This window comes from Mesoplodon mirus (assembly GCF_964341445.2).
Source record: "Mesoplodon mirus genome assembly, chromosome: 3".
Taxonomy (NCBI): domain Eukaryota; kingdom Metazoa; phylum Chordata; class Mammalia; order Artiodactyla; family Ziphiidae; genus Mesoplodon; species Mesoplodon mirus.
Genome location: NC_138978.1, coordinates 118,318,240 through 118,334,555, shown reverse-complemented (window position 1 = coordinate 118,334,555; position 16,316 = coordinate 118,318,240). Strand labels below are relative to the sequence as shown.

The following is a 16,316-nucleotide window of genomic DNA, read 5'->3' as shown; positions in this document are numbered from 1 at the left end:
GTCCCCACGATCCTTTCAGGGGATGGATGAGGTCAAAATGATGTTCATGGGAATTCCCTGGCAGTCCAGTGGTTAGGACTCGGTGCTTACACACACACACACACACGAGATTTTCACACTCCTACTAATTATATTATTTGCCTTATTGACTGTGTTGATATTTGCACTGATGGTGAGAAAACAGCGGGGTTAAAACTGCTGGTGTCTTAGCATAAATCAAGGCAATAGCACCAAACTAGTCACTGTGGTCTTCAAAAAAAGCCAGTTTCTCTTAAGACTGTCTTTGATAAAGCTGTAAAAACTGAACATGTGATGGGTTTATTATAGTTATTTTAAATGAGTTAACAAAGGCTTGTTTTAATTTCTAATACAGAATATACTGATAGATATGACCCACGTAAACAAAAGCTCTTTGGGGCCCTCAGTAGCTTTTAAGGGAGTAAATGGGTCCTGAGACCAACAGCATCAGCACTGCTGGGGTGATTCGCAGGCTGTTACACCGGCTCCTCAAAACGGAAGGGGAACTGCAGCCTTTTTCAGATACTGCATTCCGACTTGAGAAACACCTTATTTGAAGCACAGGATGGAGAATATGGCTGTGTTTTGTGGCAACCCGCTCTCCCGCAAGAAAAGACACTGTCACTGGAATAAAGATTTTAATGGTCTCCACTCACAGGAGAAGCAAGGCACACAAGCCCACAGCCCTCTGTCCTTCCCTTTCTCCCCTGTGCATTGCATCCTAGGTTGGGTGGTGGGGGACAGGGTGGGTGTTTGTGGCCCATCTGGGCTAGGCCCAGATGTGGACTCCCCCCAGCCCCTTGATTCACCTATAATCCCTTTTCCTTTTCCTCCTCCCCATAAAAGTCACAGTGTAGCAAGGTTGAGGGAAGAGGGCACAGGGAGGGGCAGGAGGATCCAGGAATCCATATCCCAGCCTGGCCTGGCCTGAGTCAGGGTGGAGAGTGGGTGCGTGTGCCTACGTGTGTGTGTGTGTGTGTGTGTGTGTCCCTGGGCATGGCTGTGAGTTTTGGTCCAGTCCTGTGAGCTCCAAGTTCTCCCCAATACCAGTCCACTTTCAGAGGTAATGCCTGGTGTCTCCACTGGGGTCTGCACATCTGAGCTGTTCAAACTACTTTTTGGCAATGGTGGGGATACTGCAGGCGAGGCTGAGGCCTGGCACCTCTCTATCCCCTCTGGCACAGGGAAGGGAGGTGTGGAAGGCCAGGAGGGGAGCCAGGTCAGCCTCGGGTGCTACTTGCCCGCTCCCCCAGTAGCCAGTAGGTCCGAACTTTGCCTTTGCCCTGGAGGGAAAAAGAGGAGTTTGGGGTGGGGAGTGACTCATCCACTTTCCCAAATGTTGGGAGTGGGGTTGGCTGCTTAAGAAGGGGCCTGGGGGAGGGTAAGCCCTTCGGGGACCCTAAGGGGTGGTAAGGGTAGGGACTTCCTTTTCTACCTTCATTTCTACATCCCCTCGAAGCTCCAGCTCGAAACCACCAAACTCCTCCAGGACAGTCTTGGTCTCAGAAGACAAGTGGATCTTCAGGGCTGGGTAGGAGAAGGGAGATGAGAGAGGCAAGAGATGGGAGCAGGAGATCAGGGACTGTGGGGCTAGAAAGATGCTCTTCCTCCTTCCTTTGGCCCAGAAAGCCTCCTAATTCAAAGTCCCACTCCCTCCATGTAGTGTCTGACTACACGGGCCTCTCTCTTAAGAACTCTAGAACTGTGTTGTCCACCATGAAAGCCAATAGTCACATGTGGTTATTTAAACTGTAATTGAAATATAGTGAAAAATGCAATGCCTCAGAGGCTACCATATTGGACAGCACAGCTTATAGAACATTTCCATTACTGCAGAAAGTTCTACTGGACTGCACTCCAGAGCATCACCAGGCTCTAGACAGACAGTAGAGTGTAGTGGTCAGGAGCTCAGACATTGGAGCCTGCTCTGCCTAGTATGAATCCTAGCTTGGACACTAGCTTGGGTAACTAGTATAAACTATCTGTGCCTCAGTTTCCTACTCTACAAAATGCTGATAGCAACAGGACGCATCTCAAAGCCTTCTAGTGAGGATTAAATTTAACATTATTGATTACATATTTTGAAAGAGTCTGGCACTTAGGAGGCACTATACGAGTGTTTGCTATCATCGTTTCTTAACTCAACACCCTCATTTCAGGGCTGAGGGAGCCCAGGCCTCAGGGAGGAGACCTGCCCAAATCTGCTGAGGTCTGCCCAGACTCCTGACTCCTGACTGCCGTTCCCCACAGCCCTTCTTCTTTTTTTTTTTTTTTTTGCGGTATACGGGCCTCTCACTGTTGTGGCCTCTCCCGTTGTGGAGGACAGGCTCCGGACGCACAGGCTCAGCGACCATGGCTCACGGGCCCAGCCGCTCCGCGGCATGTGGGATCTTCCTGGACCGGGGCACGAACCCGTGTCCCCTGCATCGGCAGGCGGACTCTCAACCACTGCACCACCAGGGAACCCCCCCCCACAGCCCTTCTTTGACCTCCCTCTGAACTCGCCCCTACCACTCCTGGGGTCTGCATCGCAGAGGCCCTTTTCTGCTGTTAAACGATTTCTGAGAATGTGCTCCTTGAGGACTGAACCTCAGTGAGAAGTTTTCTCCCACCTCGATGACCTCAACACAGTGCCCAGGGAATATCTGCTGAACCAGACCCCCCCTGGGCTCCCAAGTAGCCCTTTGCCCACCACGAGGCTTAGCTGGGGTCCGCGTGGACTCCCTAGCAAACTTTGGTCTGGGTTGTCTTAGTATTCCAAGGCCTGGTACTCAGTAGTTGCTCAATAAATATTTACTGAATTGAATTGTGTTGACTACAGCAGGAGGCAGAAGGTCAACAGGAAGCAAGCCCAAGGGAAGAGGTGGGAGCAAGCATTTATTAGGTACCTACTGTGTTCCAGGGGTTGGGCTATGTTTTTTAGAACACTAAGACAGGCATCATTTTAAAGATAAACAGGGACTTCCCTGGTGGCGCAGTGGTTAAGAATCTGCCCGCCAATGCTAGGGGACACGGGTTCGAGCCCTGGTCTGGGAAGATCCCACATGCTGCGGAGCAACGAAGCCTGTGAGCCACAACTACTGAGCCTGTGCTCCAGAGGCCGCGAACCACAACTACTGAAGCCCGAGTGCCACAACTACTGAAGCCCGCACACCTAGAGTCCCTGCTCTGCAACAAGAGAAGCCACCAGAATGAGAAGCCGGCGCACCGCAACTAAGACTAGCCTCCACTTGCCACAACTAGACAAAGCCCGCGCGCAGCAACGAAGACCCAAGGCAGCCATAAATCAATAAATTAATTAATTTTTTTAAAAAAAGGATAAACAGGGCTTCCCTGGTGGCGCAGTGGTTGAGAGTCTGCCTGCCGATGCAGGGGACATGAGTTCGTGCCCCGGTCCGGGAAGATCCCACATGCCGCGGAGCGGCTGGGCCCGTGAGCCATGGCCACTGAGCCTGCGCGTCCGGAGCCTGTGCTCCACAACGGGAGAGGCCACAACAGTGAGAGGCCCGCGTACAGCAAAAAAAAAAAAAAAAAAAAGGATAAACAGCTAAGGCTCAGAAAAGTTGACTGACAATTATCTGCTAGTCGTGTTATATGACTTTCTCACGTAACTCTTCTGAGGTAGATATTTAATTCTTATTTTCCAGGTGAGGAAAACAGAGGCTCAGGGAGGTGTAGCAAACTGACACAGCTGAGTCGGTTGTAGAGCTGAGATTCACACCCAAGTGGGCTGCTCTGGAGCCCTTTTTACCACACCCAAGAGGGCCCTAAAGGTAGTTCCCAGCTGGGAACTGCTGGACATTGGCCTGGAAAGACTTTTCAATCATTTGCCAAGAGGGCGCAGCTGGGACCTGAGTCTGATTAGATTCAAGGTGATGCGGCCAGGTTGAACCCTTATGAAAAGGGAGCCTGGGAGGAGAGAACATGGATTGGATAGGCACCCGCTGCCAGGAGAGACTTCCTCAGCCACAGCCACCCTGCCCTCCCTGTCCCGCCTCGGGGACCCAGCATACCTTCCCCGTTAGACTCCATTCTTGAGGCCGTATTGACTGTGTCACCAAAAAGACAGTAACGGGGCATCTTCAGCCCTACCACACCTGCACACACGGGTCCTGGAGGGAGTGGAAGCCCATCAGTGAGGGAAGCCCATCAGTTTAGGGAAGTAGGTGGAAGGAACGGAGGGTGGCCATAGGACGGGGCTAGGGCGCTCCAGGAGAGGCAGCAGGTGGGACCTGCGGTCGGTGGGAGCCCAGAGGTGTGCGTGTAAGCGCGCATGAGGAGCGGTGGCGACACGGCCGGCTCGTCTCTCATCTGCAGCTCCAGCCTGTGGGAGCCCCCTCCCCGCCCCTCCAGCGGCCTCACCTGTGTGGATGCCGATGCGCAAGCGCAGCTGCTCCTGGGGCCGGTGGCGGATGCGGAAGGAGCGCACCGCGTCCAGCAGAGCCAGGGCCATGCGGGCCACCTCGCGGGCGTGCAGCCTCCCGTTCCGCACTGGGAGCCCGGACACCACCATGTAGGCGTCACCAATGGTCTCCACCTGTGAGGGCCGCGAGAGGGTGCCGGACCTGAGGACTGGAACTTTCTCCTCCCGGTGCGGCCCCCACACTGTGGGCACCGCCCCCACACTGTGGGCACCGCCTTCCTGTCCCCACCCCTCATCTACCAGCCACTGTGTTCGCTCATCCCCCATACCCCGCGTGGTTTTTCTGCCTGTTCCTGGGTCTCCCTGTGACACGTCCCTGTGACACTGTCTTTGTCCATGTCTCTTGGTCTTCTTGCTTAAGACTATGTCCTTCTGCCTTCCACATCCGTCTGTCTGTCCCCTCCCATCTTTTCTCACCTTGTAGACATCAAAGTTGTCTATGACGGCATCAAAGCACGTGTACAGGTCGTTGAGCAGGGTCACCACCTGGAAGACAAGAGAAGCCAAAATGGGTGGGGAGTAAGGGGCCCCATCTGGGCTCGGGTGGGAAAAGCGGAACCAGAAGGCAGGCCTGTGGGACGGAGGTGCCAAGCCAAGCACGCCTGGCTGCTCTGACACCTGGGGCTGTGCCTAACTCACCTGCATGGGCGTGCTCTCCGCCGACAGGGCTGTGAAACCCACAATGTCGCTGAAGTAGATGGTGACGCTGTCAAAGGCTTCGGCCTGGACCGTCTCCCCACGCTTCAGCTGCTCAGCCACTGAGCTGAGGGGTCAGGGACAGGTGCAGGATCAGAAGGTGAGGTGGGGCTGGGACAGGTGGGGTGGTGGGAGCACCAAGCACGGGCACTCACTGAGGCAGAATCTGGTAGAGCAGGGCCTCCGCCTTGCGCTTCTCCTCCAGGTAGGCCTGGGTCCGCTCCTCCACCAGCTCTTCCAGGTTGTTGGCGTACTGTTCCATGCGCGACAGCAGGTTATCCAGGATGTTGCTGCTGTTCTCTCTGGGGACAGGGGTGGCGGAAGGGGTGGTGGTGAGAGAGGAGCGGCACACCCTACCCTGAAGCGCCTCCCCCAGGCTCTCACCCTACCCAGGCTTAATGTCAGCCCACTGCAGTGGGGTCCCTGACGAGAGTCAGGGTTGGGAGGCACAGCAGGATGGGGGTGGCAGGGGGAAAGGGTCGGAGGAAAGTCCAATTCATCCCTGAGACCCCAGGGTCAAGTATCAAGCTTCAGACGTATTGGCTATTTTGAACATCTCTGTTGAACACAAGTGGCTTAGAAGAAGGTAGAAGAGGCAGAAAGGGACAGGGGCCAGTTGAGAACGGAGTGAGGGCACACAGGCTGGCAGAGGGGTGTGCCTGGAGGAACCGGCCCCCAGGGGCACACTGGGAAAGGGGATCAAAGGGCCGGGTGGGAGCTCCCACGGAGGGCAGAGAGGTGTAGGGAGGAGGTGGGAGGCCATTTACTCTGTGGCCACTGAAGGCTGATGGAGTAGGGGCCGCTGGAGGAGCGGGGTATGAGAGGCAGGGGACTGTGGGACCAGCTGGGTCCTACAGTATTCACAGAGGGGGCTGCGAGGCTGTGGCGGGCTGGAGCAGGCTGTGTATGCGGGGGCTGTGCGAGGGCTCTGCCACCACAGGGATAAGACTTAAGTGTGAGGCACGCGGTCGCTCTGGGGGGTAGAGGAGGCTGGGAGGATCCAGGACTAATGCCAGCGACCTGTTAAATTTGCGCAGCATCAGGCGGATCTGTTGGAAGGGTGGCCGCTCCTGCGGGTCCTCGGCCCAGCAGCGCTGCATCAGCTGGCCCAGTTCCTCCAGGTGACTCTGCAGGGCTAGGGAGGGCCGGAAGGGGGGCTGCTCGCCCCGAGTCACACGCTCGATGATCTCTGTGTGGTGGGGGAAGAGAGGCCGAGGGGAAGGTTCAGCCTGGGGCCTGTTGAGAAACGGGGTGGGGAGGTCCAGGACCAGGGCACGGGGCAGGGGAGCCCTGCAGGGAACTGGGCTAGTCATGCTCAGGGTCACTGGTAGCAGTGGAGCAAAGGGAGGTGGCATTTCCAGGGTTCCCTCTCTCTCGAGCTGGGGTTAGTTGAGTGTGGCAGCATTAGGGGAAAGCATGGTCCTCTCACCTTTGGGACTGAGGTCCAAACCTTCCACATGGAAGACACCACTCCTCAGGGCAATCTCCTGAAGGATGATCCCAAAGCTGTACACGTCACCAGCCTGGGAGCCCCGGGCAGGGGGCGACGCCATTCGCAGGAGCTCAGGGGCTGTCCACAACTTTTCTGCAGGTCAGAGGTCAGGAGTCACAGGGTGAAGGGCCCCAAAGCTAAGGGATGAGGGGAAACAAGGTCCCAGAGGATGTGACTGGGACTGATCTGGAGACATCACAGGGGGTGCTAGGGCTAGAAGGGGCCTTGAGACCATTTTGTCTGCCTCCGCTTTCTACTGATGATGAATTGAGCAGGGAGTCAGGAAAGGTGGGCCCGAGCCCCTCACAGGCCAGGCATCAGCCTCCCCACTGGGCTGTGCTGGGGGTGGTGTTAGGGGTCAGAGTCAGGTCGGGGCTCACTGGCATAGAGGGTGTGTCCTTGCTCGGGCTCCGGGTCCCTGAAGCTCTCCAGCCCGTAGTCAGTGATCTTGAGCACGAAGCGCCCGTCTACCACACAGTTGGATGACTTGAGGTTCCCATGGGAACAAATGGCCCCATTGTGCAGGAACAGCATACCCTGGGAAATTTGGGGAGGCAGGGGTCTTGGGCATGAGTGAGACCCCCAACCACAGCCAGGGGAGAAGACTGCCTGGCCCCTCCCCCCACACCCAGTGGGCCCTTTTGGGCCTACCTTGACGATGTCATGGGTGAGCGAGTACCGGAACATCCAGTCCAGGGTGATGCTCTCGTTCTCCAGGATGTCCTGCTGGGCAGTGAGAGTCAGCCCTAAACCCTGCACATGCCCCCAGGAGGAGGAGTGCAGGGGTTCCACTGACATAAGCTGGCAGAACGGGACAAAGCTTTGGATCTACTCTAGTGCCACCACCCTCCCCCCACTCCCATTTTATAGATGGGGAAAATAAAGGTCAGAAAGAAGGAGAGGCTTGCCCAGGGCCTTATGTTGAGTCAGGGGCAGACCCGCGGCTAGACCTAGTTGTTCTGACACTCCCTTGTCGCCTCACCTGCAAGCTCCCACGGGGACAGTACTCTGTGAGGATACAGATGTTGGGGGGGTCAGTGCAGGCCCCCACAAACCTGGTCAGGTGTTCGTTCTGCACATCCCGCATCTGCAGGTGAGAGCCAGCATCAGAGCCTGACGGAGACCTCACTCCTTGCCAAGTTTCCCCCACCCTTGAGGACCCCTCACTCTCCTTAAGTCCCTATGCATTCTCTGCAGACATTCTAGGACCTTCCTCAGTGATTCCCACTCCTGTTCTAAAGAACCCTTCCCCAGAACCTGCTCCCTACTCCCTCTGCTTCCTAAGCCCATCCAATGGAGCCCCTACAAAATCTCCAGCACTTCTCCCATCTATGATTCCCCTACTCCTACCCACAATACGCAGGGGCCCATCCCAGGGCTACAGTGCTCATCCCTTCCTAGGATACCCTGCAGTCCCTCCATACCCATTCTGTTGGCCAACCTCCCCTGTGTCCCTAGATTCTTCCCCAGGCCATTGCCTCCCTCCCCACATTACATGCTTCAGCTCAAACAGGACTTCCCGCGTCAGCTCAATGCGTTTACGGTTCACACGTTTCACAGCCACGAGGTTGCCCTGAGTGAGGAATGGAGATTGTCACTGTAAGGGGATGGCCCAGCCCCGACAGCCCACCCCTGTGCTAAGACCGTCTCCAGTCCTCCATCATAGGAAAGCCCTGCCCCAGTCCTGAGGACCAGTGGTCTTTCCCCAGACCCACCTTATAATATGCTGTCTTGGCAAAGATTTGGAACTGGCCCTCTGTGGTCAGCAGGGAGCCGTAATTGGAGCCTCTCTGAAGGGACGGAGTGCAGGAGGGGTGGTCAGCCCACGGACCCGGCTCTCCATCCTGGTTGCTTGAGCTCTGGTCTTCACTGCCCTGCCTTATCTTTGTGTCGCCCTGCCTCTCATTCCACATCATAAAATCCTTTCCTCATTTATTTACTTTTTTAAAATGTATTTTCAGGGGTGTGGGGTGTGGGGGGTGAGATGAACTGGGAGATTGGGATTGACATATATACACTAATATGTATAAAATAGATAACTAATAAGAACATGCTGAATAGCACAGGGAACTCTACTACTTCGCTGTACAGTATAAACTAACACAACGTTGTAAAACAACTATAACCCAATTAAAAAAAACATATGCAGAAAGTTTCAGATGATTATACAAAAAAACAAACAAATAAAAAAATAAAAATAAAATGTATTTTCACATATGCTATCTCTAACTTTTGAAAGAGCCCTGTGAGGGAGCTCTGTAGATGTAATCATTACCTGCGGTAGTCTCAGAGAGGGAATGTGACTTGCCCAAGGTCATACGGCAAGTGAAGGCAGGGCTGGGACTAGAAGCCTGCTCTCTACCCTACCCATCAGGCACCTACATGCCCATTTCCAACTCTGTCCCCTTCCCCCAGTACCGGAGTTCTTACCCCGCTCAGGGTCAGCCGGCTGCCTGCACTCCGGAGGTGCCTCTCTAGGCTACTGGGTTGCAGGTCCTCCCAACGCACCCGCCACAGCTCTGAGGCCAGTTCCTTCTCCAGCTGCATCTTTCTGAGGCATGAAATGTGCACCTAAGTCCATGTCTGAGCCCCTGACCCAGGGTTGGGGGTGCTCAGCAGCCTCTCCTCAGAGTCCTGGGACCACTGCAGTTGCTAAGAGATGGGTGGGGCAATTAACATCCTCTTGGCTGAAAGTCAGGAGGCTTGGGTGAAACTCTGCCTCACTGGGGACCTTGGGGTAGTCACTCCACTTCTCTGAGTCTCAGGTTCATGTCTAAATGTCCTCATTTGGAAATTGGGGACCTCGACATTTATTTCAAAGCATTGTTATAAGAATGAAAAGAAAAACTGTGTGTGGAAGTGCCTGGCACACAGTATATGCTTGACCAGCATTGATTTCCTTCTCTCCCTCCTTGCTTCCCTCTGTCTTTAACTTTTCCTGCATTTTCCTGTCAGCCTCCCACTGGAAGGCAGGAGTGGGGCTTCCTTCTCTCTCTCCTCCACTCTGGGTTCAGCACTTGGTACACAGCAGATCCTTCATCCCTGCTCAACTAATATAGGCCCAACCCCACAGGTGTTGGACCACTGCTTCCCATCTGGTCTGTACAAGCAGGAAGGGAGGATAAAGGAGCCTCAGGCCGGAATCCACACCCTATGATGCCCCCAACAGATCTGCTCCTTCTTGGATCTCCCGGATCCTCCCTGGCCACTCCACCTCTGTCCCCTCCTCCTTCTCTCTTCCAGGTGTCCTGAGGCTTTTTAGTCTCTTTTCTCCCCCATCTCCCTGGGCCTTGCTGTGCTGTCCCTTTACCCCTCCCTCTTCCCTCTGGGTCCCTGCCACCTCCTCTGCTATTGGTTATTTAGGTCTCCCAGCCTCAATCGCCATCCTCATTCCAAGGCTTACCTGTATATGAAGAAGGAGACGATCAGAATGCTGAGCAGGGAGAGGCTGCCCACCAAAGCCAGCACCTCCAGGGTGGAAAAGTGGTCTGTAGGGGAGAGTCCAAGTTGCAGCAAGAGAGATTTGGGTTAGACATTGGACAGCAGGAGGAAGAACCTTTATTTTTTTTATTTTTAGATTTTTTTGGCTGCACCGCACAGGCATGTGGGATCTTAGTTCCCTGATCAGGGATCGAACCCAGGCCCCCGGAAGTGGAAGCATGGAGTCCGAACCACTGGACCACCAGGGAAGTCCCTGAAGAAACTTTTAATATTCAATCAGGGACTTCCCTGGTGGCGCAGTGGTTAAGAATCCGCCTGCCAATGCGCCGCAACAAAGAGTAGCCCCCGCTCGCCACAACTAGACAAAACCCGTGCACAGCAACGAAGACCCAACACAGCCAATAAATAAATAAATAAAAGTAATATAATAATGAAATAAAATAAAAGTTTAAAAAAATATTCAATCAGTGAACTGGGATGATGGATGAAGGGAAGAAAAAGGCAAGAGGAGTCTCTCCAGGAGCCCCTCAGTGTGGGAGAGGAGCACGTATTTGACTCCCCGAGCAGGAAGGATGCAGCATCTCCATAATGGAGGCTTGGAAGGCAAGGGGCAGTCACCTTGGTTGCAGGCTGGGTCCTCATTGTCAAAACCACATTTGGGGACATCAGGAGGTGGATACCCCAGAGGCCAGTTCAATTTGCGCCCTGACACGGTCACCAGCTCTTGGGAGGTTCCGTTGAAGTTCAGAACAACCTATAGGAGGGCAGGAACGGTCGGTGGGCAAGGGCCCTTGGTGAGGCCTCCCGTCCAAGGGAGAAATCCTGCCCCCAACCTGCCCCATCTCTGCTGCCAGGGACTGTGTCTGCACTGTCAACTATTCAACGAGTCCCTGCCGTGGCTGGATACAGAGAGCCTCATACCCATGCCCCATGTTATCAGAGTGGACAAGCTTGAAAATGACTTAAGGGTTTTATAAAGAAAACTCTGTATAGAATCACAGCCCTACACTCAGGGAGTTTATAATCTTGGATTGAAGCACACAGGAAATAGGAAAATGCAGTGTTCTCAGTCCACATTCCCAGGCCTAATCCAGGTACCCCTCGTCCAGGAAGCCTTCCCTGGATGATCTGCTCCTTGGTGCCTGTGGTCTCAATCCCTTTCTGCCCCTGTTGCACTTATAGAGCAATACGATGTGCATTCATCTTGGCCCTGAGTCAGGCTGTCTCTGCTGGGAGGGGATCCTGCCTGCCTTTGGAGACATGGAGTTTCCTGAGGGCAGCACTGTGCTCCCTCCTCAGACATGGGGTTCCCCAAGGATAACACCTGTGAGTCCCTATCATTCTGGTTGCTCCTCCAGATTGGCTGGATCTCTTTTATCCAGGGCTCTCCCTTATCCAGGGTGGTGGGAGGGTGAAATGTCATTCCCAGTTGGCACTGTCTTCTGGGGGCACAAACTTACCCTGAAGGTGCCAGTGTCAGGATCCATATCCCAGAGGGAGAAGTCGGTCTCCCGATCTCCATTGCTGTCCATTTTCAGGTATCCTGTCACACCTGGGGGTATGGAGGGAGATGGCTGTGTTTTGACAGGGTGGAATGTCATGGGTCCTACACCTCATCTCTGTCTGTTGATCTTTTGATCTTCTCTGTCTTGCCTTCCAAATATGTATATATATATATATATATATATATATATATATATATGGTAAAACAGACAGACATTTCAGCAGCAGGAATGGTTGGGGTAGAAGAGACTGGTGTGGGCAAGTGAGTACCTGCACTGCAGGGCTAGGGGCTTCTCACTGCTTTGTGCCTGGGGCACCCCAAGGTAGCCCATTCCTGCCACCTCCAGTGCCTGACCTTGGAAGCTTCGGTTCCACATCCGCTGAGTGATGCCCTCCCCATCGGTGACAGTTCCCCCATGTGCTAGAGTCTCCGACACTGCCTGGACATAGAGCAGGAGCCCGTCGTGGAAGGACGCTGGGATGGTGTTCACCTGCAGGGGCAGGCAGATCTGGGCTGGGGTGGGATGTATGAAGGGCACAGAGTGGGGCGCTGTGGGGTGGGGAATGGGAGGCACTGGGAGCTCAGAAGAGGTTGGGAGAAAACACGCTCACAGCACAGAGAGATTTTACTACTTGTAAGACGCCTCCACATATATCACTGCTTCTGAATCCTGCTAGGCAGATAGGGCAGGACGTAGCATCCTCATTTCACTGATAAGGATTTGAGTTTCAGAGATTGAACAACTTGTCAATGCCCCCCTCCATCATCAGGAGAGATACGGGAACAGTGGGAAGGGAAAGAAGGGGAGACCTGGGAATACGGGGATGGCTGAGAGAGCAGGGCGGCGACTGGCAGAGGGCTGTGAACTGGGGGCTGGAGGTCCACGCTGCAGGGTCCCAGGAACCCCTCCTACCAGGCCATCCTCCATGGTGAAGTTGAACTGCTCATGGGCCAAGTGTTTTAGCTTCTGTAGGAATTCCAAGTACTCAGGATTATCCGGCTCTTTATATGTAATGATTTTGGCAGCCTGAGGAAGGGGTCAGTGGAGAGGGGAGAGCTGGGTGCTGACTCCAGTCCTGCCAGTACCCTGGGTGCCCACCTCCCAGAGCTGTATCTTTACTTGCTCAAGGTCAAATTGGACCCTATGTCCTGCACGAGGTGCTGCCTGCTTCAAAGCAGGGGATGAACTGGGATGGCTTTTCCAAGTCCAGATGGTCTGTGAGATGTGAACACTATCCCACCTCAAGGGCATTCTCTCATCTTTTTAGCCTCCAGGTTCTGAAGTCCCCTGGCCCTCTATATACCCCTTGCCCCAGCCCCCTGCCCTTTGTCACCTAACTCTCTATGAGCATCCAGAACCTCTTTTCTGGAATCCTTTCAGACACTGAGGGACCCAGGACCCAGAAACAGTGTGCCACCAGCCCAGAGCCCCACAGCCTGGGCTTCCAATCTGAACACTCACCTGAAAGGCCTGGTGGGCACTGACATCCTGCCCATCCCCTCTCTCCCAGGGCCTGTGGGGAGCAAGGCCATGTGCTCCTTGCAGGCTTTGCCCAAAGAGGTCCAGGTGGAAGAAAACATAGTCCTCCCCACTCAGGCCAGCTTCCAGGGCCAGAAACATCAGGGTTCTGAAGGTATCTGGGGAGCTGCAGATGTAGACAACTGGGGAGGAAGGGGGGTCAGAGAGAGAGAGAAAAGCCTAAGTGTCAGGGAGTGGAGGGGGAACTGAAGCCGGGGCACCCAGGGGAGGAAATTCAGAGACCCTGAGGTAGTTAAGTGGAACTCCTGGCTCAGTCTGGGCTGTGGGCTGAGGAAGGTGAAGGGAGGGAGGAGGCGGTGGGAGGGGGAGGAGGAAGGAGCCCAGATAGGGAGAGAGGGAATAGTGGAGCCAAAGGTGGGCAAGGTGAGGTCAGGAGAGGGGGAGAGCAGAGAAGGGCCAGCTGGAGAGGGGACTGGAAGAGGAGAGGGCATGTAGAAGCACGGGGAGGAGAAGCTGGAGGAGGGGAGAAGCCTGTTGGGAAGAGAAGGAAAATGGGGGAGAGATGAGGGATAGGAACTAAGCTGGCGCCCTACTAAGTGTCATGGTGGCCGGAGGCATTTTCTCCCTCCCGTTAACTCCGGAGGAACCGGTGGGAAGGAGGTGGGGGAGTGCGGAGGTGAGAAGAGAGGAGAGCCTAGGAACTGGAAGTGGGGGTGGGCATGGAGAAAGAGAGGGAAATAGAAACGCAGAGGTGGAAAGGGCGGAGGAGGCTGAGACAGGAATGAGGAGCCGCGGGGAGGAGAAGTCTGGCCCGGAGAAGAGAGAGGATGTCCCGGGGAAGGCCCGGAGGCAAAGCGGCCGGATGGGTGTGCCCGTGTTTCACCTCGGCCTTTGCGTCGCACGGTGCGCAGCAGCATGGTGTAGTGGTCGCGGTCGCCCTCGGCGAACTCCAGGTGGTCCACCGTGATGTTGAGGCGGTCGCGGACCTGCATGTACAGCCCCTCCACCACGAAGAAGCAGGGCTGGTCGTCGCGGGGCTGGTAGGCGTAGAGCACTAGCGCCTGGCGCTCCCAGCCCAGCCGTCGGTGCAGAGCCGCCACGAAGTCGCCCAGCTTGGCATGGCTGGGCCCGGCGCGGGTGGTCAGCGCGTACTCGTCCTTGGCCCCGAACCCCACCGCCGGGGCGCCGGCGGTCAGCAGCGGCACCCGCCAGTGCGCAGTGAAGCGGCCCACGGGGGCGGCGGCGTACACGCAGCCGGGGCCCAGGAACACCGCGGGGTTGTGCTCCCACTTGAGGTCCACGGCGGCCAGGGGCGCGGCGGTGTCGGAGCAGACGCCCAGCGCGCTCTCGCTGCTGCCCAGCACCGTGCGGACTGTCCAGCCCGGCAGCAGGTCCGGCCGCGCCTTCACCCGGGCCAGGGCCAGCTCCACCGCCGGTCCCACGCGCGCCCACGACCACGGGTACGAGGTGTTGGCCAGAGGCAGCACCACGGCCACCGTCAGGTTGCCCGCGTAGCTGCCCGGGAGCAGCAGCAGCGGCGGCAGGAGCAGAAGCAGGCGCAGGCGGGCGCCGGAGGGGCAGCCGGGGCGCGGCATGGCCTCAGCGGGCACTGAGGCGGACCAGCGTTCCCACCATGGCCTCTGGCGTCCCCTCCGGCTCAGCGGCCCGTCCTGGGCACCAGGAGCGCCCCTGTGGGAGGGAGGACGAGCGGGGCGGGGGCGCTTACCCCGGGGCACTGCCCCCTCTAGCTGTGACAGTCTGCGCCAGGAGCGCCAGGGGCGCGCGACCGAGGGGTGCGCCCAGGGCGCTGCAGAGCAGGTGGGTGCGAGGAGAGCGCGGGGGCCGAGAGGACGCGAGCGTGAGCCAGAGTGTGTGTGTGTGTGTGTGTGTGTGTGTGTGTGTGTGTGTGTGTGTGTGTGTTAGGAGAGAGAAAACGAGAGCGCGAGCGAGCGCTCCGTAGAGAAGGATGGGAGAGGGCGCCAGGGAGGGAAAGGGGAGTGTGAGTGTTTGTATGTGTGCGTGAGCGCCTGGCCCAGGGAGTGTTCCAGAAGGGGCGTCCGGCCGGCCCAAGTCCGGTGGGGACTGGGGAGGACCCAAGCCAAGCTCCGAACCCTCCCTCCCGGCCGCTTCCCCTCCCAGACTCCCTGACCTTAGAACCAATCCTGGATCTTTAACTCCTTCCTCCCCGCCCCGAAGTCGCGGGCTCTTCCGAGTCTCTCAGCCCGCGCACTTTCTTTTAGACCCTCTTCACGCTTCTCGGCGGCCAAACTTCTTCCTCCTCCGAGAAGCGGCATCGGTAGAAGGGGCTCTGTTGCGGGGTCGGGAAGAACTGAATAGAGAAGTGTGTGGGAGCAACAGGGGGCCTCTTGCGCCCCACCTTTCCCTCCCCTCCTACCTGGTTCCGTCTGGGGAAGAGAGAAAGAGGTGCTGGTTTGGGATCTTGGCAGGAAAAAGTGTGAGTGTTTGGATGTGTGTCGGGGTGGTGCGGGAGGGTGACGGTTTCTGGAAAAGGCGTTAAAGTAGGTGAATCCAGGGTCCCCGTAACCAGTCCATCTAGGATGTCACCACCCCCCACCTCCGGTTTCCAGATTGAGCGGATTAGCGGAGAAAAAGGACCAGGTAGAAGGGCGGAGTTAACTCTTTAGTTCCTCAATGGCTGTAGGAACGGGGAGGGAGAGCTTGCGGGTGGCTGGAGGAGCGAACAGGTGTGATCTCAGGGTCACTGCCGGCGTGTGAGTGTGTGTTTGTCTAGAGGAGGATTATTAAAATGGGATTTGTCGGGGCGGTGGGAGACAGTGTTGGAAATGACAAGCGGAGGGGTAAATTGGGGGGAGTATTTTGGGGCCCTTGACGGCTGGGCTGGGGGCCGGAGAGCTATGGAATCAGTCTGCCCTCTAATGGCCGGCAGAAGTCGTTGACCGTATTGCGCTGCCAACCTCTGCAAGCCTGTACCTAGGCAAGACCAAAGATCAGGAAACTTCTTCCGTACTGCAGATTTCCAGAGGACCTAGTACGTGTTAAGCACCGGCTGAAGGTATAAAGATTAAGACTATAAATATATGTGTGTGAGTGTGTATATATATGTATATGTATCTCATATATATCATACATATATGGTCCATACATTTGAGGAGCTCTATTTGGGACAAATAGCCGTAATGTAATATAGCTAAATACTACAACAGAGAGATAGGTAAATTGCTAAGAGGCCCAGATAAGGGTTATTTTGCTTGCATTAGGGCCAGGAAAATCTCCAGAGAGA

The 16,316-nt window shown here is 55.8% G+C and overlaps 1 protein-coding gene across 4 annotated transcripts; it reads right to left on the bottom strand.

Annotated features, from left to right (window-relative positions):
• Positions 1 to 639: 639 nt before the first annotated feature.
• Positions 640 to 15,237, bottom strand: NPR1 (natriuretic peptide receptor 1). 4 transcript variants are annotated; one of them, XM_082614162.1, is made up of 22 exons: positions 13,938 to 15,232; positions 13,037 to 13,236; positions 12,488 to 12,601; positions 11,929 to 12,064; positions 11,531 to 11,622; positions 10,689 to 10,824; positions 10,033 to 10,117; positions 9,060 to 9,180; positions 8,345 to 8,419; positions 8,125 to 8,202; positions 7,612 to 7,716; positions 7,281 to 7,352; positions 7,010 to 7,166; positions 6,567 to 6,722; positions 6,158 to 6,326; positions 5,293 to 5,439; positions 5,081 to 5,204; positions 4,859 to 4,927; positions 4,381 to 4,555; positions 4,032 to 4,130; positions 1,454 to 1,545; positions 640 to 1,301 (listed from the first exon to the last, which is right to left on the bottom strand). In XM_082614162.1, exons 1-22 carry the CDS (start codon positions 14,647 to 14,649, stop codon positions 1,239 to 1,241), a joined length of 3,177 nt encoding a protein of 1,058 aa, XP_082470288.1. In that variant the 5' UTR covers positions 14,650 to 15,232; the 3' UTR covers positions 640 to 1,238. The 4 variants fall into 4 exon arrangements, with proteins under 4 accessions (XP_082470288.1, XP_082470286.1, XP_082470287.1 ...); XM_082614160.1 differs by having other exon boundaries at positions 4,381 to 4,927; positions 13,938 to 15,235; XM_082614161.1 differs by lacking the exon at positions 12,488 to 12,601 and having other exon boundaries at positions 4,381 to 4,927; positions 13,938 to 15,235.
• Between the last annotated feature and the right edge of the window lie 1,079 nt (positions 15,238 to 16,316).